Source organism: Scyliorhinus canicula, chromosome 3 (assembly GCF_902713615.1).
Source record: "Scyliorhinus canicula chromosome 3, sScyCan1.1, whole genome shotgun sequence".
Taxonomy (NCBI): domain Eukaryota; kingdom Metazoa; phylum Chordata; class Chondrichthyes; order Carcharhiniformes; family Scyliorhinidae; genus Scyliorhinus; species Scyliorhinus canicula.
This window is the reverse complement of record NC_052148.1, coordinates 58,775,423-58,802,036: the sequence shown is the minus strand read 5'-3', so window position 1 is coordinate 58,802,036 and position 26,614 is coordinate 58,775,423. Positions and strand designations below refer to the sequence as shown.

At 46.0% G+C, this 26,614-nt stretch overlaps 1 protein-coding gene across 3 annotated transcripts in view; it reads left to right on the top strand.

The window, feature by feature from the left end:
- The first annotated feature begins 2,000 nt into the window (after window positions 1–2,000).
- cplx4a (complexin 4a) overlaps window positions 2,001–26,614 on the top strand; it is a 117,772-nt gene continuing 93,158 nt past the window's right edge. Inside the window, exons 1-2 of one of the 3 annotated variants that reach the window (XM_038790605.1) lie at window positions 2,001–2,131; window positions 3,031–3,161. In XM_038790605.1, coding sequence (XP_038646533.1) covers window positions 2,126–2,131; window positions 3,031–3,161 — 137 coding nt within the window. In that variant the 5' untranslated portion in view covers window positions 2,001–2,125. Of the gene's footprint in view, window positions 2,141–2,859; window positions 3,162–26,614 lie in introns of those variants that run through there. The other 2 variants (XM_038790604.1, XM_038790603.1) reach the window with 2 other exon arrangements.

Genomic DNA, 26,614 nt, shown 5'->3' with positions numbered 1-26,614 from the left:
GTGTGCCCACTACTCTGCATGCATGACAGCTACATCGTGGGGCACTCGGGGATCCATAGTGCCTTCGAGGACCACACAAGGCTGGCGGGAGGCCCCCATCACCTCCAGATTCTCCTCGGGCGAAGCTCTGTCTGTCGACTCAACCCACCCCCCACCTCCATCACCCTCCCCTCAAACTCACCACTATTTCCCTCCCTCTCTCCCAATCTCCCTATTTCCCTCCCACCCCTGAAATCCACCTCCCCCAACTTCTCTGACTCTCCCACCCCCTGCTCTTCCCCCATTCCTCATCGCTACCCACAATACTCCCTGTGCTCCCCTATTCCTCACCCTCCACACATTCCCCTCCCCAACCAATACTACACCCTCCATTTTTGCTCCTTTCCCCCATTCCTCTACATCCCAATCCCCCTCCCCCATTCCCTGCACCCCCATCGCACCATCCTCTCCACAATCACCCCCATTCCCCCCAAGGGTATGTATAACATTACTTCAGGGGAATGGGCCTGTGTTGGCATTGTCAGCGGGTCACTGTACAAGGCAGGAGAGTGATGATTGTTATGTTCTGTGTTATGGTCGTGGTGAAAGCGATAAACCAAATGAAAATCAGGCCTGTTTTGGGGGATGTAACCTGGAAAATACCTCTTCAACCCCCTTAAGCAATTGGAACTAGTCTGGAATACCATCCTGGTAATTTAGCCTAGGTAATTCTATGCAATACCTACTTTCTGGAAGTGGTCATAACTACCCTACTCAAAGAATCTGGATCACACTTGGAGGAATTCTGGTCACATTAGCATCCATTCATTCTCTGTACCAAACATTGCTTACAGGCATCTGAATTCTATTAAATTTAATGTAAGAGGGAGTCAACAGGACAGTCAGCATTAAAAGATTAAAATGAAGAACCACGCGGGAATATTATAAATACTGCTAGGCAATGGGTGTAGTAAAATTGCATCTGTTGGCACAGTAAGAAGTCTTACAACACCAGGTTAAAGTCCAACAGGTTGTTTTGAATCACTAGCTTTTGGAGCGCAGCTCCTTCCTCAATTGAATCATGGCTGCATCTGTTGGGAAGGTGAAGTCGAATGACATTGATTCCTTGAAATAATCTTATGTCCCTTTTTGATGTTGCAGGTTTCCCACCTGATTGACGCTGCACAGTTCACTGAAGCAAAGTCAAAGCTTGTTTCACTGCACAAAACCTGTTGTGTAACCGATCTTTATATAAATCAAGGTTTAATCAGGAAAATGCTAATGTAGTGAACCTCTTTTGAGATTACCTGCATCATCATAACATGATACAAATAGTTAGGAATTGCATTTGACACCTTGGTTTGCATATTTGTCAATTGTTTTAAGTAACAAGATTTAAAGCACTTGTCTCCTCCTCCTGCTCTTTATGTCCTCATGAATAAAAACCTTGTGAATTAAAATCCTATTCAATAGCATTTAAACAAATAATACCCTTTCAGAACATAATTGTTCCACAATACACTTATTATTGAAATGAATTTGAAAATTGAAATGACTCTGTATTGAAAATAAGAATTATCCTTTACTGCCCTGACCAAAATTGAGAGTAACTGCATCATAGATTCACTGCAGTAATAATTAATTTGCTTAAATGGGAAATATTATTGCTAGTATGTTATCAGAAATATCTTTTTCAAACTATAATGCAATATTCTGACTCTCTAAGTACAAACAATTAAAAATATTGAAATAGTAAAATACAAGTGTAACCAATCAAATGTTTGCGATTTTACTTTACTTGCGATTGTTATTTGGTTGAAACACATCGATATTCACTGTGCATTGTACACAGGGAGTAATGCATGAATGTTATCGATTGGCTTGAGTTGGGAACATTCCAGAGAATGGGACTGGTATTAATGTGCACTGTTAGGCTGCGCTGTTTCATCTACTGGTGTATATTCTTTTAAATACAATAGTTCTTGGAAACAGATTGCTTATCCGGCTTTGATGATCATCTGAATACAGCTAGTATCATCCTGAGATCATCCGAGAGAGGATACACAGCAGATTTATAAGAATGTTGCCAGGTTTGCCGTTCCGTCTAAGAGGAAGCATTGAATAAGCTGGGGCTCCTTTCTTTGGAATGGAGGTGGGTCAGGTGAGGTTTAATTCAGGTGTATAAAATCATGGGGTGGGGGGGCTCTAGAAGGAATGGCTGATTAGGACATATTTTCTTTGGCAGAAAGATCAAAAACCAGGGAGCAGAGATTTAAATTAAGCACTTGAAGAATTGGAACATAGTTGAGAGACAGATTCGACCCAGAGGGTAGTGAGGGTTTGGAATTTGATTTTTGAAAGGGTGGCAGAGACAGAAAAATGTCTTCAGATTTAAAAAGTACTTTACATGCTCCCGACATGCTATAACCCACAAGGCCAAGAATTGGAAAGTGAGATTAGGCTGAAAAACTGGTCTTTGGTCAGCACATACATGATAGGCTGAATGGCCTCCTTTTGGCCATACATTTCTACAATTCTTAAGTGCTATATATTTTTTTTTAACATAGATCTCTCTTTACAGCGCCATGGTTTTTCGACAGCAGCTGTGTGCTGACCCAATTAAAATGAGCCACTTAATTGTGAATATGGAATCAAATCTATGAGTTGTGCCACGCTTTTATTTATTTTTCTTTCATGATTTTTACCAGCAAGAAATTAAAGGTCAACAGAAATAGCCCTGTTGAAAAATATTAGCTTAAAATATTATTAAAGTAGGCGGTAGAGAATAATGATATACAGCGTGATCTGAACCATCTGCCTCTGGAAGATTGCAGAGTTCAATGGTTTAATCCAGCTTACTGAAGGCAAACCATTTTCTCAAAAGCACTTGACCCATTCCCTGCCTTTAAAGTAAAAGCCAGCAAGCTGACTAGTCCTCTGTTCATTTTTCCTTATATATCCATACATCTTCTATTTGCAACTTTATATCTGATTAATTGTCTCATTGCTAAAAGCATGTCTTTCCTGTTAAAATCTATGGTGAGTGGGCAGGTGAAGAATTTAGGACTTGGAGGTGGAGATGAAGAAAAGAAAGAAGAAGGCGGTGCTTCTGACCCTGCAGCTGCAGCAGGCATGACCAGAGAAGAATATGAAGAATACCAAAAGCAGATGGTGGAAGAAAAGTAAGTTTACCAAAGACTAAAAATATGATTCAAATGTTTATAATTTTGGTCGCATCCAAGAAACTGACAGCATACATCCATGCAAAACAATGACATGTCTTTACAGCATAATATATAAATTGCAAGGCAGTTTGTTTACCTAAATTTTAACACTTTGATAGATTGTCAATAGGAAACAAAATTACTTATTTGATGAGCATTATTTACAACTATATGTGAATGGCAGAAAAAAAAATGAAATTTGTGTTGGTAATTAGGCTATTTTTCACCTATCTTGGGAATAATTACATATTAATTGACTTCTATTCAACTTCAGATAAAACTTCCAACAAAAATACCCATAAGTTCGAAAAAGGTTGAAAACATACCCAAGTAGGTATTTTGTGTCTACACTCTTGTTTCGCTGCCCACTTTATTGTGATTGAGGTACTTGCTTGTGAAACAAAATAACAATTGTTGAGCACATTTTTTTTTTAAAGGTGTTGCCGATTCAGTGTACAGATATGTTCCTTAAGAATAGCAAGCAGGCCCATCTATTTTCTTTATTTTATAGTTCTGAAAGTTTGGTGAAATACCTTTTTAATGTTGGTGGGGAAAGAAGAAAAATAGCAACACAGACTGACGGGTTTGCAAATCCTGTTTCTTTAACCATTAAAACAAAACTGCAGTTATATTAGATAGGAGCAGGCTCAGGACTATGAGAAATGCAAAGACAGGATTACAATGTGTGTACGTCAATGCACAAAGTGTGGTGAATCATGTTGGTGAAATGCAAGCACATATCACAGTGTGGGAAGATGATGCAGTGGCAGCATTGGAAACATGGCTAACAAAAATGTTGAGGGCTGGGTATGTGATATCTTCTTTTCTTGAGATCTCTGTCTGAAAGGAGGTCCAATCCATAGCTTCACAAACATGTCCACCAGTAGGGGATGGAGACAGCCACTGAATCCAGCCCAGAACTGGGATCAAAACCAGTTTTGTGAAATCTGATCCACACCACCTGTCCAGTTAACTGATCCCCTCCCCCACCCAGAGTCTGCGTTGCTGTGACAATACACTTTTAAGCGCATGTTGTAGCCTGGAGCTATGGAGGTGCTCCAATTTCTTTCCATGACATTGTCATGATATGCAAACATGCAGCTAATGAACACATAGAATGGGACATGGCCAATGAGCAGTCAGGACACTCAGGGGTGGTATCTCACTATAAAAGGGATGAGGCACTCACACCTCGCCTCTTTCCACAAACCAACATCTACAGAGTGAGACAGGGTGTATCCTCAGCATCACACCCCAGCACGTGGCTAAGAGCAAGGCTGGTTCAGTTAGACTGAGCTATTACATTTAGATTAGCAGAGAGTGGAACTCATTGAGAACTGTGCTAATAGTTCAATAAAACACATTGAACTCACTTCAAAGTCTGGAGCATCTTTTACTCAAAACTGCATCAAGTGGCAGCTTGTGTTATTCCAAATTACATAACACAACACACATGGCCAACTAGAAATCTCTCTGGCTCTTGCCATTGGCATATGTTGGATGAATTTACAAGTTCATACTCAACCTGTTTGGCCACATTATGAGCACACCTTCTTTGACCATCAAGTTCCAGAGTGGGACTTGAATCCAGAGCATCAAGCTCAGATAGAGGGATGTTACTCACTGTGCCAAATGTCTTCCCCACATTTCATGCACAATGACATAAGGTGTTCAGAAAAGATAGAGAAGGGAAAAAGGGAGGTGAGCTGGCAGTAAGATTAGGGACGGCATTGCAGTGTTAGAAAGAATGAATGTCCTTGAGAGGGCAAGGACACTTGGGTGTCCTTGTGCATGAATCACAAAAGGCTAGTAGCTTGGAAAGCTATTACGAGGGGAATTGTATACAAAATTTGGGAGGTTATGCTTCAGTTGCATAGGGCACTGGTGAGACCATATTTTGAGTAATTTGTACAGTACTGGTCACCTTATTTAAGGAAGGATGTAAATGCTTTGTAAGCAACTCAGAGAAGGTTTACAGGACAATTTTCTGGCACAGGTGGATAGTCTTATGAGAAAAGGTTGGGCAGGCTGGCCTTTTATCGCTCAGGGAGGTGGTGGCGTATTGTCACTGGCCTAGTAATCCAGCGACCCAGGATAATGGTCTGGGAACCCTGGTTCGAATCCCACCACAGCAGATGGTGAAATTTGAATTCAATAAAAAATCTGTAATTAAAAGTCGAATCCACCTGGTTCACTAATTCCTTCAGGGATGGGCAACAAATGCTGGCTATGCCTGTGATGCCAACATCCCATGAAAGAATGACATTTTAGAAGAGTAAGAGGGGAAGTGATTGAAACATAGACAATCCTGAGGGGTTTGACAGGGTGGAAGTGGAGAGGATGCTTTGTCTTGTGGGAGAATCTAGAACTAGGAGTCACTGTTTAAAAATAAAGGATCACCCATTTTAAATGGAGATGAGACGAAATGTAGTTCTCTCAGAGGGTCGTGAGTCTTTGGAACCCTCATTATCAAAAAGTGGTGGAAACAAAGTCTTTGAATATTTTATGTCAGAGGTACATGGATTCTTGTTCAGCATGGGGGTGATAGGTTATTGGGGGTAGGCAAGATACAAATTTGAGGTTACAATCAGATCACCATGATCTTAAACATTCACCACCTCCACCACCGATGCTCCGTAGCAGTAATGTGGACCATTTACAAGATGCAATGCAGCACCAAAAGGCAGATACCTGGGAACGCCACCACTTTCAGGTTCCCCTCCAAGCTATACACCATTCTGATTTCCTTCGCTGGCGCAGGGTCAAAATCCTGTAACTCTTCTTAAAAGCACTGTGGGTTTTACCCACACCAGATGAATGGTGGCCGTTCAAGAAGGTGGCTCACCACAACCTTCTCAAGGGCAAGTAGAGATGGGCAATAAATGCTACCCATGTGTGATGCCCACATTCCGTGAAATAATTGTTATAAATGTGTATGTCGGAATCTTGTTTCTCATGTCTTTCCTTTTGAACAGAGCTTATATATTCTATCATTCACACTTACTCAGGGTAAATGTTTTTTTTCTTTAGCAAAGCCATTCGAACTCCCTTTGTCTTTGGTCCCGAGACATCATTGACATTTAATCTATCCTTCCCTCGACCCTATCTCAAACTTTCCCTTTTTTTCTTACTCCTCTTCCCTGTTTTCAATAGCATCAAACCCATCACATTATTATCTTCCTTCAGTTTTGAAAAGCCATATTCAACTCAAACTGTTCATTGTGTTCGTCCCTCAACAGCTACTGTCTCACCTCCTAAGTATTTCCAGCACTTTCTGTTTTTGTTATGGAAAATTAACATGCAGATACATTTGCATTTAGGATGCAAGTGGTATGTTGACCTTTATTGCAAGGAGTTTGGAATACAAGACTAAGGAAGTCTTTCCACAATTGAGATAATCTGGAGTCATGCGGACTCTGAATCTGAGGGAAGAAATACTTTCCTTAGAGGAGGTGAGTGATGAGACCATCAATTCACGCGACACGTGGTTAGAAGTGAACAGTGGTTTTAATCGTCTTATAGCAGAGCCTGCCTGTGATGAGATGAACTCTAGATGAACTGGCAGGCAGGCTCCGACTGCCAAGCTTTATACAACCAGTGGGGGGGAGGAATCATGGGCGGAGCCAAGGGTGGAGCCCAGTACAAACTTCCGTACATTCCCAGTACACCTCCCCCTATGGGCAGAGCCGCGCAACTGCTCGTGTGCCGAGCTTACAGAGGCATGGTACAACATGTGTGATAACAGTGTGAATTATGCTATTATGATTCACCACATTCACCCCCTGTAAAAAAATCAAGTCCGGCGGGGGCGATGGTTTACAGATTGAGCCTGTCCGGTGGTCGAGTTGTCCGTTGTGATCGGCGGAGCACCGGGGTTGCAGTCTCTTCTGGTGGCTGGATGATCACGGTCGGTTGGGGTACGATGGCAGACTCCGGGGGTGATCCTGTCCGTGCTTCGTACCCGTCTGGTTCGACTGGGGAGTGGGTGCGCTGGGAGCTTGCGGGTGCGCGGAACATGTGTAGTGAACTGGTAGGCGCGGGGGCATGGGGCGCTGCGAGTTGGGTGGGATGTAGTGTGAGGGGTACCTCGGCGGTGGTAGTGGTGGGGTTTGATCCTGCAGGCGCTAGGTCCCGGAGGGATACGGTGTCCTGACGGCCATCAGGGAACTCTATGAAGGTGTATTGGGGGTTTGAGTGTAGTAGGAGCACTTTTTCCACAAGCAGGTCAGTTTTGTGTGCCCTGACGTGCTTCCTGAGGAGCACTGGGCCCAGTCTCTTCCATCATGCTGGGAGTGAAACCCCCGTGGTAGTGCCCCTGGAAAAGATAAAGAGCTGCTTGTGAGGGGTCTGATTGGTGGCGGTACACAAGAGGGACCGAATAGCGTGGAGCGCGTCTGGGAGGACTTCTTGCCAATGGGAGATTGGGAGATTCCTGGACCGGAGGGTCAGTAGGACGGGTCTTCCAGACCGTCGCATTCTCCCTCTCCACCTGCCCGTTCCCCCTGGGGTTGTAGCTGGTAGTCCTGCTCGAGGCGATGCCCTTCTCGAGCAGGTACTGACGCAGCTCGTCGCTCATGAAGGACGAACGCCAGTCGCTGTGTACATAGCTGGGGAAACCAAACAGGGTGAAGATACTATGCAGGGCCCTGATGACTGTGTGGGAGGTCATGTTGGGGCACGGGATAGCAAAAGGGAATCGGGAAAACTCGTCGATGACAGTTAGGAAGTACACATTCCGGTTAGTCGAGGGGAGTGGCCCTTTGAAATCGATAGCGAGGTGTTCAAAGGGTCGAGAAGCCTTGATCAGGTGGGCCCTGTCTGATCTATAGAAGTGCGGTTTGCACTCCGCGTAGATCGGGCAATCCCTGGTGACGGCTTTTTCCTCCTCGGTGGAGAAAGGCAGATTACGGGCTTTAATGTAGTGGGCGAGCTGGGTGACCCCCGGGTGGCAGAGGTCATTGTGGATGGCATTTAAGCGGTCGCTCTGCGTGCTGGCGCACGTGTCGCGGGATGGGGCATCTGGGGGCTCGTTGAGCTTCCCCGGTCGATACATAATATCGTATTTGTAGGTGGAGAGCTCGATCCTCCACCTCAGAATTTTATCATTTTTAATTTTGCCCTTTTGCGAGTTGTCAAACATGAAGGCAACCGATCTTTGGTCGGTGATGAGGGTGAACCTTCTACCTGCGAGGTAGTGCCTCCAGTGACGAATAGCCTCCACAATGGCTTGTGCTTCCTTTTCGACCGAGGAGTGTCGAAGTTCCGAAGCGGAGAGGGTTCGGGAGAAAAATGCGACTGGTCTCCCTGCCTGATTTAATGTGGCTGCAAGAGCGACCTCTGAGGCATCGCTCTCAACCTGGAAAGGGACGGATTCATCCACCGCCCAAATGGCAGCCTTGGTGATGTCCTCCTTGATGCAGTTGATGGCCTGACGGGCCTCAGCTGACGGGAAGAAGTGTGGCCTTAAAGAGTGGGCGGGCTTTGTCCGCATATTGAGGACCCACTGGGCATAATATGAAAAGAACCCCAGGCACCGTTTGAGGGCCCTGGAACAATAAGGGAGAGGGAGTTCTATGCGCCCCGCATACGGTCCGGGTTGGGGCCCAGGACTCCGTTTTCCACGACATAGCCGAGGATGGCTAGTCTGGTTGTGCGGAAAACGTATTTCTCCTTGTTGTACGTGAGATTAAGCTTCTGGGCCGTCTGGAGAAATCGATTGAGGTTGGCATCATGGTCCTGCTGGTCATAGCGACAGATGGTGATGTTATCCAAGTACGGAAATGTGGCCCGCAGCCCGTACTGGTCCACCATTTGGTCCATTGCTCGTTGGAACACCAAAACACAATTCGTGACGCCAAAGGGAACCCGGATGAAGTGGAAGAGGCGGCCATCGGCCTCGAACGCCGTGAAGTGGCGGTCCTCCGGGCGGATTGGGAGCTGGTGGTATGCAGACTTCAGATCCACCGTGGAGAAAATCTGATACTGGGCTATCTGATTCACCATGTCTGCAATCCTGGGGAGGGGGTACGCGTCGAGGAGTGTAAACCGATTAATAGTCTGACTATAGTCTACGACCATGTGGTGATCACAAGTTAACCAGATGCAACACAACTGAGCGACCACTAGAGGGAGCACGGGAGAGCCATACAAATACATCAGGACAGGAAGTGAGGACACACTCTTCACAGCAGGGGGGCTGGTAAGCAGGACACACAGCAAGCAAAGCTGGTAGTCAGCACTGGAAGGTAGTTCTAGGTCGAGCTCTGGAAACTGAACGAACCCACAATAAAGCATCTTCTCCACACTTGAGACTGCGAGCTTTATTAAGACACGAGGAACAACACATGGTACCTAGGAGTGATTTCAGACGCTTACGACAGGACAACTCAGCTGCAGATACAGAAAGCACAAAATGGCATGGAAATCTCCTACTGGACATTTGACTGGGGAAGACATCGCTAATTCGAGGATGTGGCATGGATACCCACCTCAGCTGGACACGACTGGTAATGTAATAAATGTCTGGAAAAGGTTCAAACAAATGTTCGATTTTTATCTCATAGCTAATGATGTAGCAGACGCCTCAGACAAAATTAAAATAGCAATTCTCATCGAAGGGCCTGTCAATAAGAAAGTGTATAATGGATTTAAACACTCAAAAGGTGAAGACAGGAACAGCTTACAAACGTTACTAAACAAATTTGAAGAGTACTGTGAGAAATTTGAACAGCAAGGCATGCTCACAGTCCAACCTGCACAGAGACTGAGTGATGCAAGACTTAAAAAATCACAAAAAGATCAGGAAATCGCGAATGCACAGTACAGATCAAAAAGAAGAAATAACATGAATTTTTCACAAAGCCAAAACGCTGAAATCCAGTCCAGATCGGAAAGAAAAGGTAACTTACAACTTTTAGAAAGAAAAAACGCTGAAATCCGCGATAAAATGGCGTCGGAGCACATTTTGCAGTCTCTGGTAAGCAAAGAACTACAAATCGCGTCTGCGCATGCGCCGGAACCGGAAGTTGCGCATGCGCCGGAACCGGAAGTCGCGCATGCGCCGGAACCGGAAGTCGCGCATGCGCAGTTTACAAAAGATCGCGTCGCGGATCGTTATGCGCATGCGCAAGCCGCGCATGCGCAGTCAAAAAAAGTCTTCGTCGCGGACCGTCATGCGCATGCGCAAGCCGCGCATGCGCAATGGACACCGAACCGCACAAGGAAAGAAAGCCGATTTGCGCATGTGCAAGTCGTTCCTACGCGTGACGTCATGACGTCTGAGAATCCTGACCACGCCCACTTAAAAGGGAAATGCCCGAAAATTGAAAACAAGACACTTAAAGTGGTAAAACCAAATTTTCTTGCCTCAGAACACAGAAAAACGCCTGAACTTAAACCAACAGTGAAAAACAACTTGCACAAAACCTTGGAAAAAGCTGCCTTCACCACACACAGTGAAGCGAACAAAAAGAATTCCGAAACAACAAAAGATGATTTGTTTTTCGACGATTACCTCTCAGACCTGACTGGGTCAGTCGGATATGCTTATCACAGCATCAGCGACACGGTCGCAAAGCACAACACGAACCAACTCGTGGTAGATGAATCCAACCAAGATGATTTGGTTTTCAAAGAATACTACTCAGACATGGCTGAGTCAGTCGGATATGCTTATCACAGCATCAGCGACACGGTCGCAAAGTTCAACACGAATCAACTCGTGGTAGAAGAATCCAACCAGGATGATTTGGTTTTCGGAGAATACTACTCAGACACAGCTGAGTCAGTCGGATATGCTTATCACAGCATCAGCGACACGGTCGCAAAGTTCAACACGAATCAACTCGTGGTAGAAGAAGCCAACGAAGATGAAATGGGTTTCAAAGAATACTACTCAGACATGGAGGAGTTATTTGGACATGCTGATCACAGCATCAGCGACACCGTTGCAAAGCTCAACACGACTCTACTCATGGTGGATGAATCCAACACCATGGTGCCATGGCAGCTCGTCGATACATTGGATGACAGCAATACCCAAGACGAAGACGACGCCACACAGAGAGCACAGGAAGACTCCACGGAGCGAGCGATGACAGGCTCCACAGTGCGAGTGATGAAAGACGCCAACAGGGATGCAAGCAAACACTCCCGGGCGGACACCAAGCATGAACAAGACCATGAAGGAAAACCCGCTGTACCTGAGCAACCGCAAGCAGACTATGAAAGTCTACCAAGCTCACAGGAACAAGAAGAAAGAGCGGACTATGAAAGTCCAACACGCTCACAGGAACAAGAAGCAAGAGCAGACTATGAAAGTCCAACACGCTCACAGGAACAAGAAGAAAGAGCGGACTATGAAAGTCCAACACGCTCACAGGAACAAGAAGAAGACAATGCACCTCTGCCCACTGCATGCGAAGACAGTGACAAGGTGATCACACTCAACGTACAGGATCACAGTGAGACTGACAGTTCTCAGCTTGTCTGTACCGAAGCACAGAGCGAAAACAGTGACAAGGTGCTCGCACTCGACGTACAGGATCACAGTGAGACTGACAGTTCTCAGCTTGTCTGTACCGAAGCACAGAGCGAAAACAGTGACAAGGTGCTCGCACTCGACGTACAGGATCACAGTGAGACTGACAGTTCTCAGCTTGTCTGTACAGAAGCACAGAGTCGGGCCACCCAACAGTCCAGAGAGACGATGCCGAAAGAAAACATGCAGATTTTGACTCCAGAAGAGGAGCACCTGGAGCCCAGAGAGACAACGCCAAAAGAAAACATGCAGATTTTGACTCCAGAAGAGGAGCACCTGGAGTCCACAGAGACAATGCCGAAAGAAACCATGCAGATTCTGACTCCAGAAGAGGAGCACCTGGAGTCCAGTGAGATAACATCAACAGAAATCATGAAGATTTTAACTCCAGAAGCGGAGCACCAAGAGTCTAGAGAAACCACGTCAACTGAAATCATGCAGATTTGGACTCCAGAAGAGGAGCGCCGAGAGTCCACAGACACCGCGTCAAATGTAATCAAGAAGACTTTGACTCCGGAAGACGAGCACCAAGAAAGCAAAGATGCGGAATCCAATTCTCCACAACTGATTGATGTCACCTGCACCGATGCAACATCAGATCATTCGCACCACTCGCGAGACGGAATGCTCAATGACTCAAATTATCCACTCGGGACACTCATAGAGTATAACAAGAAAAACAAAAGTCAAAAGAAACACAGCAAGAACAAAAACAACATGAAGCGCGACAAGACCAACAACAATAGCAAGAAGCACAGCAGAAACGAGAACGACAACAGCAAGAAGAAAAGCAACATGAAGCGCGACAAGACAAACAACAATAGCAAGAAGCACAGCAGAAACGAGAACGACAACAGCAAGAATAAAAGCAACATGAAGCGCAACAAGACAAACAACAACGTCAGGCACAAAGATAGCGACAACGACAGAGGCAGAAACAACAAGAATGGCAACAAACACAACAAAGTCAGGAGCAAAGATAGCGACAACAACAAAGACGGAAACGACAAAAACAGCGACAAGTACGACAACGGAAACAACAAAAACAGGAACGACAGAAACAACAGCAATGAAACAACGACTTGTACACAATGGCACTACTTGGCACATGATGGACGATGCCACAGCACACTGCAAAACGATAACAAGACTACAAACATGTCATGGGATGACAACGAATCGCACAAACTCACGTCTGCTCCAGAACAAGCAAGCACACCAGCATCCAAGGCGGATGAGACAATAAATCAACACCACAAGCACAAAAAAAAAAAGTCCATGCCAGTCAACATCAGTGATGTGACCATGCAAACACCTCGGGATGACGCATTGGGTACTTAAGATAACAAGGAACACCAACAACATTCACAGCGGACTTGCAATATCAATATCACCACGTCATCAACAACAAAAAGAAAAAAAAAAAAGCTCTGAACACATTCATCAAGTTTGGACTCATAAATGTGTTTATTAAGTTTGGACATATAAATACATTGGCTTTGTTAACCAAGGCAATAGCATCATCACTTGTATAGATACGCATATCATAAGTTACTGTTTTGTATAATTTTCCTTAATGATGTACAGAAACTATGTAATGAGAAAGAGGGGGATGTGGTGATCGTAGATTGACCAGATACAAAAACAACAGAGCAAATACGAGCGGGAGAGCTATAAATACACTGGGACAGGATATACAATTTTCTTTAACGATGTTCAGAAAATATGTTAAGAGAAAAAGGGGGATGTGGTGATCACAAGTTAACCAGATGCAACACAACTGAGCGACCACTAGAGGGAGCACGGGAGAGCCATACAAATACATCAGGACAGGAAGTGAGGACACACTCTTCACAGCAGGGGGGCTGGTAAGCAGGACACACAGCAAGCAAAGCTGGTAGTTAGCACTGGAAGGTAGTTCTAGGTCGAGCTCTGGAAACTGAACGAACCCACAATAAAGCATCTTCTCCACACTTGAGACTGCGAGCTTTATTAAGACACGAGGAACAACACAGGTGAACCTTCTACCTGCGAGGTAGTGCCTCCAGTGACGAATAGCCTCCACAATGGCTTGTGCTTCCTTTTCGACCGAGGAGTGTCGAAGTTCCGAAGCGGAGAGGGTTCGGGAGAAAAATGCGACTGGTCTCCCTGCCTGATTTAATGTGGCTGCAAGAGCGACCTCTGAGGCATCGCTCTCAACCTGGAAAGGGACGGATTCATCCACCGCCCAAATGGCAGCCTTGGTGATGTCCTCCTTGATGCAGTTGATGGCCTGACGGGCCTCAGCTGACGGGAAGAAGTGTGGCCTTAAAGAGTGGGCGGGCTTTGTCCGCATATTGAGGACCCACTGGGCATAATATGAAAAGAACCCCAGGCACCGTTTGAGGGCCCTGGAACAATAAGGGAGAGGGAGTTCTATGCGCCCCGCATACGGTCCGGGTTGGGGCCCAGGACTCCGTTTTCCACGACATAGCCGAGGATGGCTAGTCTGGTTGTGCGGAAAACGTATTTCTCCTTGTTGTACGTGAGATTAAGCTTCTGGGCCGTCTGGAGAAATCGATTGAGGTTGGCATCATGGTCCTGCTGGTCATAGCGACAGATGGTGATGTTATCCAAGTACGGAAATGTGGCCCGCAGCCCGTACTGGTCCACCATTTGGTCCATTGCTCGTTGGAACACCAAAACACAATTCGTGACGCCAAAGGGAACCCGGATGAAGTGGAAGAGGCGGCCATCGGCCTCGAACGCCGTGAAGTGGCGGTCCTCCGGGCGGATTGGGAGCTGGTGGTATGCAGACTTCAGATCCACCGTGGAGAAAATCTGATACTGGGCTATCTGATTCACCATGTCTGCAATCCTGGGGAGGGGGTACGCGTCGAGGAGTGTAAACCGATTAATAGTCTGACTATAGTCTACGACCATGCGGAATGTTTCCCCGGTCTTGACGACGACCACCTGAGCTCTCCAGGGACTGTTACTGGCCTCTATGATCCCCTCACGGAGGAGCCTCCGGACCTCGGTTCGAATGAACACCCTGTCCTTAAGGCTGTACCGCCTGCTGCGAGTGGCTACGGGTTTACAGAGTGAGATTGGCAAAGAGAGGGGGGGGGGATTCGCTGCATGGCTAGGCTGCAGATAGTGAGTGGGGGTAGAGGGCCGCCGAAGCTGAGGGTGAGACTCTTGAGATTGCACTGAAAATCGAGTCCCAGTAAGAGTGGGGCGCAGAGTTCGGGCAGGACGTATAATTGAAAATTAATGTAACCTGCGCCTTGGATCGTTAGAGTCGCGACGGTGCATCCTGGATGTGGACAGAGTGGGAACCCGAAGCGAGGGAGATAGTTTGCCGTGCAAGAAAAACAGGGAGCGAACAGCGTCTTACCAGATCTGGGTGTACGAAGCTCTCGGTGCTCCCTGAGTCGAAAAGGAATGATGTACTGTACCCGTTGATTTGGACCATCGTCATAGAGTTGTGGAGATGTTTTGGGCGCGTTTGGTCCAGTGTGACTGCGGGTAGTCGGCGGCTCGGTCGGCTGCGCTGGGGTGGCCCCGCGATGAGTTCCCACTGAGGTCGCAGTCTTCAATCAAATTTTCTGAGTTTGGAGAGGATGGAGCCCAAGATGGCCGCCCCCGTGGATCGCACGTGGAGGGCGGCGAAGAAGATGGCGTCCAGGATGGTGGCCCCCATGAGTCGCACGTGGTCGGCCGCGTGGTGGGGGTCCGCCAGGATGGCAGCCCCCATGGATCGCACGTGGCGGGCGGGGGCGGAGTCGGGGTATAGGACGCAGCGTTCCGGGGCCTGCGGGCGAGTTCCGCAGGAGGGTTAGAGGCTGGGGCCTTCCTTGCCAGACACACTCTGGCATAGTGACCTTTTCGCCCACAGCTGCTGCAGGTCACGTTGCGGGCTGGGCAGTGCTCCCGCGGGTGCTGGGACTGGCCACAAAAGTGGTAGGCTGGGGCAGCATGGTGGCTGGGTGGCCGCGCGGCGCAGGCCTGGGGCAGTCGCTGGTCGGGGGCCCATGACGGGGTCGCGGAGTCCACAGGAAACGGGGTGAGGCTACGAAACGTGTCCTCCATAGTTGTAGCAAGTTCAACAGTTCCTTCTAAATTTTGAGCCCCTTTCTCCAGCAGTCGCTGGCGCACGTAATTCAATCTAAGGCCTGCAACAAAGTCATCGCGGACAGCAAGTTCTCTATGTTCAGCAGCATTTACTGCCTGGTAATTACAGTCCTGGGATAAGGCTTTTAAGTCTCTTAGAGATTCTTCTAGCGATTCTGTGGGGCGCTGGCGGCGAGTAGTAAAACCGTGGCGCTCGTAGACCTCATTAATGGGCCTCATGTACATTTTGTCGACTAGGGCCAGGGCCTCTGTATATGAGCCAGTACAATTTAACTGAATAGATATACGATGGCTCACCCTTGCGTGCAGTAGACTGAGTTTCTGCTCCTCCGTCATTTCTGGGGTGCTTGCATCAGTCAGGTAGGCCTTAAAACATCGGAGCCAGTGTGAAAAGATTTATTTCGCCTCTGCATCCTGTGGGTCAAGTTCCAGTCGATCAGGCTTGAGGGCTGATTCCATAGTAGTTCCTTACTGTTTCTTAAGACGATTAAATTGATGAGACCATCAATTCACGCGACACGTGGTTAGAAGTGAACATTGGTTTTAATCGTCTTACAGCAGAGCCTGCCTGTGACGAGATGAACTCTAGATGAACTGGCAGGCAGGCTCCAACTGCCAAGCTTTATACAACCAGTGTGGGGGGAGGAGTCATGGGCGGAGGCATGGGTGGAGCCCAGTACAAACTTCCATACATTCCCAGTACACCTCCCCCTATGGGCAGAGCCGTGAAACTGCTCGTGTGCCAAGCTTACAGAGGCATGGAACAACATGTGTGATAACAGTGTGAATTATGTTATTATGATTCACCACAGTGAGTTAGTCCATTAAAGGCGGAGATGAGGTCAAAGATCAGCCATGATCACATGGAATATCAGAAGAGGCTTGAAGGGTCATATGGTCTATTTCTGTTCCAAATCATATGCTGTTTTGTCCTCATGAACTGTTACTTTTGTAATGGAGGAAAAGCTAGCCTCTTTATCCACAGCAATATCCCACAAACAACAATGTGATAATGACCAGATAATGTTCTCTTTCAACTGACGTTATTTGGGGGATAAATATTGATGAGGAACGTTTCAGATCTTACTTCAAAATAGACGCATGGGATTTTTTTAGTTTAGGATGGACAGGGCTTCAGTTTGGCTCCCTATCTGAAAAATAGCACCTTTGACGGTATATCACTTTCTCAAGTACAAGATTGCCAGCCTATATTTTGTGCTTAGGTCTCTGGAGTGAGACTTAAACCCATTAATTTCTGATTCAGGGTCAAAGGTGTTAGCACTGAAACAGATAAAGGAGCTAATCTCTTCTAAGTAGTGGAATACAGCCATACAAGCCACCACCACAAATTCCTTAAAAGTTCATGCAGCAGGTACCTTCAATTCTATATCAATGTTGGACTCCTGTTCCACTTGGGGTGCATCTGGGACACCCACCACAGATAGTAGATCTCTGTAGGGCGACAACAATACAAATATTCAAAGAAAAAAAAATAGGCATCTCCTTTAGTGTTAAGACAATAATTCCAGGGTGGATTCTTAGGTGGGCCTGCAACCAAGTCCATGGCTGCAATCCAGTTGTGCTGCCTTCTGCCCGCATTTACCAGCAATCCAGCAGACCCCAATTACAATTAACCGTACCTGAATTATTTGAAATACTTGTACGGATGGAGTAGGAAATTTGAAAGAATGCCTTAATTAAATATAATTTCCACTAAATGTGATATGCTCAATTCGCTAGGAGGCTGCGGCGTCCCAGGGTAAATGAGCTTGTTGCACACATTCAAATTGGCCGATACGATGTTGTGGGCATCACAGAGACGTGGCTGCTTGGGGATCAGGGTTGGGATCTAAATATACAGGGATATGTGTCCTATTGAAAGGACAGGCAGATAGGCAAAGGGGGCGGGGTTGTATTATTAGTAAGGAATTAGTAAGGAATTAAGTTAAATCGACAGCAAGGAGCCATATCGGATCAGAAGGCATAGAATTTCTGTGGGTAGAGTTGAGGAATCGCAAAGGTAAAAGGACCCTGATGGGAGTAGGTACAGATCCCCAAGCAGTAGTCAGGATGTGGGACATAAAATAAATCAGGAGATAGAAAAGGCATGTAGAAAAGGCAATATTACAATAATCATGAGGGACTTCAATATGCAGGTGGACTGGGAAAATCAGGTTGGTAGTGGAAATCAAGAAAATAAATTTGTGGAATGTCTAACAGATGTTTTTTTGGAGCAGCTTGTGACGGAGCCTACTAGGGAACAGGCAATTCTGGATTTGTTGATGTGTAATAGATACATAGAGATATAGAAGATATAGAAGATAGAAAAAAAAAGCAATAAGAGGGGAGAAGATGAAGTATGAGTGCAAGCTGGCTAGTAACATAAAGGAAGATAGGAAGAGTTTTTTTCAATATAAAAAGGGAAGGAGAGAGGCAAAAATAGACATTGGACCACTGGAAAATGTGGCTGGAGAAGTAATAATAAGAAACAAAGAAATGGCAGAGGAATTGAATTGTTACTTTGCATCAGTTTTCAAGATGGAGGACGCCAGTGGGATGCCAGAGCTCCAGGAGAATTAGGGGGCAGAGGTGAGTGTAGTGGCCATCAATAAGGAGAAGGTTCTGGGGAAACTGAAAGGTCTGAAGGTGGATAAATCACCTGGACTGGATGGACTACACCCCAGGGTTTCAAAAGAGATAGCTGAGGAGATTGTGGAGGCATTGGTGGTGATCTTTCAGGAATCACCGGAGGCAGGGAGGGTCCCAGAAGACTGGAAAGTGGCTAATGTAACACCGCTGTTTAGAATCATAGAATTTACAGCGCAGAAGGAGGCCATTCGGCCCATCGAGTCTGCACCGGCTCTTTGAAAGAGCACCCTACCCAAGGTCCACACCTCCACCCTATCCCCGTAACCCAGTACCCCAACCCAACACTAACGACAATTTTGGACACGAAGGGCAATTTAGCATGGCCAATCCACCAAACCTGCACATCTTTGGACTGTGGGAGGAAACCGGAGCACCCGGAGGAAACGCACGAACACAAGGGTAGAATGTGCAGACTCCGCACAGACAGTGACCCAAGCCGGGAATCGAACCAGGGACTGGGGAGCTGTGAAGCAATTGTGCTAACCACAATGCTAATGTTTAAGAAGGGAGGGAGGCAGAAGATGGGAAATTATAGGCCGTTTATCCTGACTTTGGTCATTGGTAAGATTTTAGAGTCCATTATTAAAGATGAGATCGCAGAGTACTTGCAAGTGCATGGTAAAATAGGACTGAGTCATGGACGGCTTCATCAGGGGAGGTTGTGTCTGACAAATCTGTTAGAGTTCTTTGAGGAGGTAACAAGGAAGTTCGACAAAGGAGAACCAGTGAACGTGATTTATTTAGATTTCCAGAAGGCCTTTGACAAGGTGCTGCATAGGAGCTGTTAAATAAGTTAAGAGCTCATGGTGTTCAGGGTAAGATCCTGGCATGGATAGAGGATTGGCTGACTGGCAGAAGGCAGAGAGTGGGGATAAAGGGGTCTTTTTCAGGATGGCAGCCGGTGACTAGTAGTGTGCCTCAGGGGTCTGTGCTGGGATCACAACTTTTCACAATATACATTAATGGAAGAAAGAACTGAAGGCACTGTTGCTAAATTTGCAGATGATACAAAGATCTGTGGAGGGACAGGTAGTGTTGAGGAAGCAGGAGTGCTGCAGGAGGACTTGGACAGACTAGGAGAGTGGGTAGTGAATGGCAGATGGAATACAATGTGGAAAAGTGTGAGGTAATGCACTTTGGAAGGAGGAATAGATTATTTTCTAAATGGGGAAATGCTTGGGAAATCAGAAGCACAAAGGGACTTTGGAGTCCTTGTTCAAGATTCTCATATGGTTAACATAGAACATATAACTTACAGTGCAGAAGGAGGACATTTGCCCCATCGAGTCTACACCGACCCACTTACGTCCTCACTTCCACCCTATCCCTAGAACCCAATAACTCCTCCTACCTTTTTTGGTCACTAAGGGCAATTTATCATGGCCAATCTACCTAACCTGGACGTCTTTGGACGGTGGGAGGAAACTGGAGCACCCGGAGGAAACCCACGCAGACACAGGGCGAATGTGCAGACTCCACAAAGACAGTGGCCCAGCGGGGAATCGAACCTGGGACCCTGGTGCTGTGAAGCCACAGTGCTATCCACTTATGCTACTGTGCTGCTCACGTACAGCTTCAGTCAGCAGTTTGAAAGGCAAATGCAATCTTAGCATTCATGTCGAGAGGGCTAGAATAAAAGAGCAGGGATGTACTTCTGAGTCTATATAAGGCTCTGGTCAGACCATATTTGGAGTATTGTGAGCAGTTTTGGGCCCCATATCTAAGGAAGGATGTGCTGACCTTGGAGAGGGTCCAGAAGAGATTCACAAGAATGATTCCTAAAATGAAGAGCTTGTCATGTTGAGGACTCTGGGTCTGTACTCATTGGAGTTTAGAAGGATGAGGGGGGACCTTATTGAAACTTACAGTATACTGCAAGGCCTGGATACAGTGGATGTGGAGGGCATGTTTCCACTTGTAGGAAAAACTAGAACCAGAGGACACCATCTCAGACTAAAGGGACAATCCTTTAAAACAGAGATGAGGAGGAATTTCTTCAGCCAGAGGGTGGTGAATCTGTAGACGTTTTTTGCCGCAGAAGGTTGTGGAGGCCAAATCACTGAGTGTCTTTAAGACAGAGATAGATAGGTTCTTGATTAATAAGGGCTCAGAGTTCTAAAATAGATAGCTGAGGAGATTGAGGAGGCATTGGTGGCATTGGAAGGCATGAGAATGGGGATGAGAAAAATATGAGCCATGATTACATGGCGGAGCAGACGCGATGGGCCGAGTGGTCTAATTCTGCTCCTATGTCTTATGGTCTATTTGTTTAATTCATCCCATTAAACTACCCACCCATTTTCAGCAGTCATTCCTGCTCTATCCAATGTTATCCCTCAAAGATCAGGAACTGAAAGTAAGTGGTTTACTATGTTGTCATGCCTTCAATAATTATATGTGAATGATAAGTTAAACGTTTTAAATGATGGTTAAGTTCAGTGAGGTTTCAGTAGCATGAACCCAATTTGTGGACTGTGATGTCATAGTTGTGGCAGTAATATTTTTAAAACAACCTCGTTCAAAATACATACAGGGAGTGTGTTGACTAAAGCTGTAATTAAACAGTCATAAAAGTGAGATAATCATTCATTCCAATCACTTCCTAGGTTACAGATAAAGGGCAAATGGAATTGTGTTTTGACTGCTGCAGATTCCTTGCAGAGTAGATATTTTATGGGTGAGTGCTATTTAGACCTAGCTAAGCACGTCATATGACATCTTAGTGGTATACAGATGCTGTAATTAATGGGAGGAGCCAGGTCTGCCTGCAGTTTCACAATGTGCTTGAATATTTTAAGTTGAATAGCAGTTTGCAGTAGGATTTGAATCTGGCAAGACATAAGTGTACTTGTAAGCTCTTGTAAGGGACTCTCTCCAAAATTCTCACCACAACTAAGTAAGTAACCTGTTTTCTTAACTTTATTTATAAGTGGCATTTGAACTGTATTGGGTTGCTTAATTGGAAGTTTTGGCAGGGGTAGATAGTACATTCACATTTTTCTGTTTGTTTAAAAACTGTTTAACTAATCATCCTAAAGCTATCTTTTTGATGTTAATGTGGTTAATTAAAGTTTGTTTTGATCAGACTCAGCACTTCAGGATTGAAGTATCCTTTCCTCACAGTTTTCTAAATGGGAAAATAGTTTCAAGTTCTCATCCAATATCTTAACAAAAGTTGGGGTTCGGTCTGGTTTCATAACAGATGAGTTGTGGGTCCACTGTTTAGAACTGCAAGTAATTTAAAACAAATATGTGTGATTTATTCAGTGATGCAATAAAGAAGAATATTTTAGGAAAAGAAACTGGCAAAAAAATCTCATTGTACAATAGAACATAGAACAGTACAGCACAAAACAGGCCCTTTGGCCCTCGATGTTGTGCCGAGCTTTGTCCGAAACCTAGATCAAGCTATCGCACTCCCTGTCATTCTGGTGTGCTCCATGTGCCTATCCTAAAGTGTCTGACTCCACTATCACAGCAGACAGTCCATTCCACACTCTAACAACTCTCTGAGTAAAGAACCTACCTCGGACATCCCTTCTATATCTCTCACCTCAAACCTTATAGTTATGCCCCCTTGTAACAGCTACATCCAGCCGAGGAAGTAGTCTCTGAACATCCAGTCTATCTATCCCCCTCATCATCTTATAAACCTCTATTAAGTCGCCTCTCATCCTCCTTCGCTCCAATGAGAAAAGCCCTAACTCCCTCAACCTTTCCACATAAGACCTACCCTCCAATCCAGACAGCATCCTGGTAAATCGCCTTTGCACCCTTTCCAATTCTTCCACATCCTTCCTATAATGAGGTGACCAGAACTGCACACAATACTCCAAATGTGGTCGCACCAGGTTCCTGTACCGTTGCAGCATAACCCCACAGCTCTTAAACTCAAGCCCCCTGTTAATAAACGCTAACACACTATATGCCTTCTTCACAGTTCTATCCACTTGAGTGACAACTGTTAGAGGTCTATGGACATGAACCCCAAGATCTCTCTGTTCCTCCACATTCCTCAGAACCCTGCCATTGACCCTGTAATCTGCATTCAAATTTGTCCTGCCAAAATGAATCACCTCGTACTTATCATGATTAAACTCCATCTGCCATTTTTCGGCCCAGCTCTACATCCTATCAATGTCTCTTTGCAGCCTACAACAGCCCTCCATCTCATCCACTACTCTACCAATCTTGGTGTCATTAGTAAATTTACCGACCCACCCTTCAGCCCCCTCCTCCAAGTCATTGATAAAAATCACAGACAGCAGAGGACCCAGCACTGATCCCTGTGGTACACCGGTGGTAACAGGTCTCCAGTCTGAAAATTTTCCATCCACCGCCACCCTCTGTCTTCTATGTGATAGCCAGTTACTTATCCAATTGGCCAAATTTCCCTCTATCCCACACCTCCTTGTTTTCTTCATGAGCCGACCATGGGAACCGTATCAAACGCCTTACTGAAATCCATGTACACAACATCAACTGCTCTACCTTCATCTACACACTTCATTACCGCCTCAAAGAATTCAATCAAATGTGTGAGGCAAGACTTACCCTTCACAAATCCGTTTTGACTATCCCGCATTACCCTGCATCTTTCCAAATGGTCATTAATCCTATCCCTCAGGACCCTTTCCATTAACTTACCAACCACCAAAGTAAGACTAACCGGTCTATAATTACTGGGTCATTCCTATTCACTTTCTTGAACAGAGGAACAACATTCACCACTCTCCAGTCCTCTGGCACTATCCCCGTGGACAGTGAATTCCAAAAGATCAAAGCCAAAGGCTCTGCAATCTCATCCCTTGCCTCCCAAAGAATCCTAGGATATATCCCATCTGGCCCAGGGGACTTGTCGACCCTCAGATTTTTCAAAATTTCTAATGCATCTTTGCTCAGAACATCTACCTCCACCAGCCTACCCGCCTGTGTCACACACTCTCATCCTCAAAAACATAGCCCCTCCCCTCGGTGAACACTGAAGAAAGGTATTAATTCAACACCTCTCCTATCTCTTCTGACTCCATGCACAAGTTCCCACTACTGTCCTTGACAGGCCCTAACCTCACCCTGCACATTCATTTATTTCTCACATAAGAGTAAAAAGCCTTGGAGTTTTCCTTGATCCGACCTGCCAAGGACTTCTCATGCCTCCCCCTAGCTCTCCGAAGCCCTTTTTTTTAGCTCATTCCTTGCTCCCTTGTAACCTTCAAGCGACCCAACTGAACCTTGTTTTCTCATCCTTACATACGCTTCCTTTTTCCTCTTGACAAGACATTCAACCTCTGTTGTGAACCATGGTCCCCTCACACAGCCATTTCCTTCCTGCCTGACAGGGACATACCTATCAAGAACACACAGTACTTGTTCCTTGAACAAGCTCCACTTTTCATTTGTGCCTTTCCCTGACAGCTTCTGTTCCCATCTTAGGCTCCCTATTCTTGCCTAATCACATCATAATTACCCCTCCCCTAATTATAAATATTGCCCTGGCGTATGGCCATATCCCTCTCCATTGCAATAGTGAAAGACACCAAATTGTGGTCACTATCTCCAAAGTGCTCTCTCACAAACAAATCTAACACTTGGCCCCGCTCATTACCTGGTACCAAATCCAATGTGGTCTCTTGTCAGGAAACCCTCCTGCACACACTGTACAAAAATGGCCCCATCCGAACTGTTCGACCTATAGAGGTTCCAATCAATATTTGGAAAGTTAAAGTCACCCATGACAACTACCCTGAGACCTCCACACCTATCCATAATCTGCGTTGCAATTTCTTCGTCCACATCTCTATTACTATTTGGGGGCCTAGAGAAAACTCCTAACAACGTGATCGCTCCTTTCCTATTTTTAACTTCAGCCCATATTACCTAAGTAGGCAGATCCCCTTCGAACTGCCTTTCTGCAGCCGTTAAACTATCCTTGATTAACAATGCTACTCCTCCACCTCTTTTACCACCTTCCCTACTCTTACTTCAACATCTATACCCCGGACCTTCCAACAACCATTCCTGTCCCTGTTCTAACCATGTCTGCGTAATGGCCACAACATCGTAGTCCCAAGTACCAATCCACCCTCCAAGTTCACCTACCTTATTCCGGATGCTCCTTGCATTGAAGTAGACACACTTCAACCCACCTTCCTTCCTGCCGGTACACTCCTGCGACCTTGATACCCTCCTCAGTACCTCACTACTCTCAACATTGGCTTCTGGACTACAGCTCATTTTCCCATCCCCCTGACAAATTCGTTTAAACCCCCCCAAAGAGCTGCAGCAAATTTTCCTCCCAGGATATTGGTGCCCCTCTGGTTCAGGTGCAAACTGTAATAGCGAGCGAGAATGAACCCAAATCAGTAACCCTCGTCCGGGTATCAGGTCTTAGCCCTCTCAGTCCTTGATAAAATAATTTATATAATAATTTTTTAGATCACCATGATAAAACTTTTTTTTCTGCTTCACTATTTTCCTGGCACAAAAAAGACGGGATTTGGATGCTTAATATTACATGGTATAAGAAAAGATAGGGAAGATAGAAAAAAGGGAGAGAAGCAGTTTTGATTGAGGAAAATATTACAGTGCGAGAAAGACTGAATACCCTGGAGGAGTCAAAGTCAGAACCCATTATGGGCGGCATGGGAGCACAGTTGCTTCACAGCGCAGGGTCCCAGGTTCAATTCCCGGCTTGGTTCACTGTCCGTGCGACGTCTGCACGTTCTCCCTGTGTCTGCGTGGGTTTCCCTCCGGGTGCTCCGGTTTCTTCCCACAAAGTCCTTAAAGACGTGCAGTTAGGTAATTTGGACATTCTGAATTCTCACTCTGTGTACCTGAACTGGCGATGTAATGTGGCGACTGAGGGCTTTTAACAGTGACTTCATTGCTACTTGTGACAATAAAGATAATTATTATTATTGTTTGGAAGTAAGAAATGGCTGGGATTCTCCGATCGCATCTGCCACCGCTGCCTGCAAGAGCGAATTTGGTGCTCAACCAAAACTCCATTCACTGCAGCGGAACCGGAGAATCCGGCCAGAGTGAATGGGTGGAAAATTCAGGGCAATAAAGGAATGATGACCTACTTGGGTCCTTTCCATGTGCTCTGCTTGATGGCAAGTCATTGGCTTATTGTTTGCTCATGCTTAAATCTGAGCTTCTTTCACGGCTGTTTTTGTCAGTTGTAGTTTGCCATTGCCTTCTGCTCTCAGGGGCAGGGTGATGAGGCAGGACCCAAGTCTACTTCAGCTGCGAACAGGAAGAGGGCAGGTTTCATTGGGCTGAATTTTATGCGCAGGTATCGTCCCACCTCCTGGCTGAAACGTCAGGGGCGTGTCTGCATCCTTGTGGCCAGGAAGCCCTAAGCCAATTTTACGGTTGTTGGGTCATTAATTGACTCAGGTGAGCCTCCTTTTCCCCATTTGAAAGGAAGTCCTGCCTCTGAGAACTGCCAGCCCATAGGTCTTGCACTGTGGTCAGTTTGGCAGATTCCTGTGGGCAGGTTGGAGGACAGGATTTCGTAAAGTGCTCGGGCGAATGTGAGGGGTGTGTGGGTTGATGAAGAAGTAACATGGAGATGGATGGCCCCCAGTGGGAACAGGCTGCCCAAAAGGAAGGAATACAAAGCAAGTGACAACAAGGATGCTAGCTTTTACCTGCAAGGGCATTTGTTGCTGCTGGTAAAATACCAACAGTGGTGGGAAAAGGCCCTTAGGTGGTCTGTAATTTGCCATTTAAGGGGCTCAATTGGCCAGAGGGTGGGTGGGCCATTCAGTGCCTCTCCTATTTTTGATAAAATAGCAGTGGAAGTGGATACACCATAAGGTCATAAGAAATAGGGACAGAAGCCAATCATTCGGCCCCTCGAGCCTGCTCCGCCATTCAATAGGTTCATGGCTGATTTGGCATTCCTCACGTCTACTTTCCTGCCCTTTCCCCATAACCCTGAATTTCCTTACTGATCAAGAATCTCATCCTTAAATATATACAAGGACTTTGTCCCCACAGCTTTCTGCAGCAAGGAGTCCCAAAGACTCACAACCCTCTGAGAGAAGAAATTCCTCATCATCTCAGTCTTAAATTGACTCCCCTTTATTCTGAGACTGCG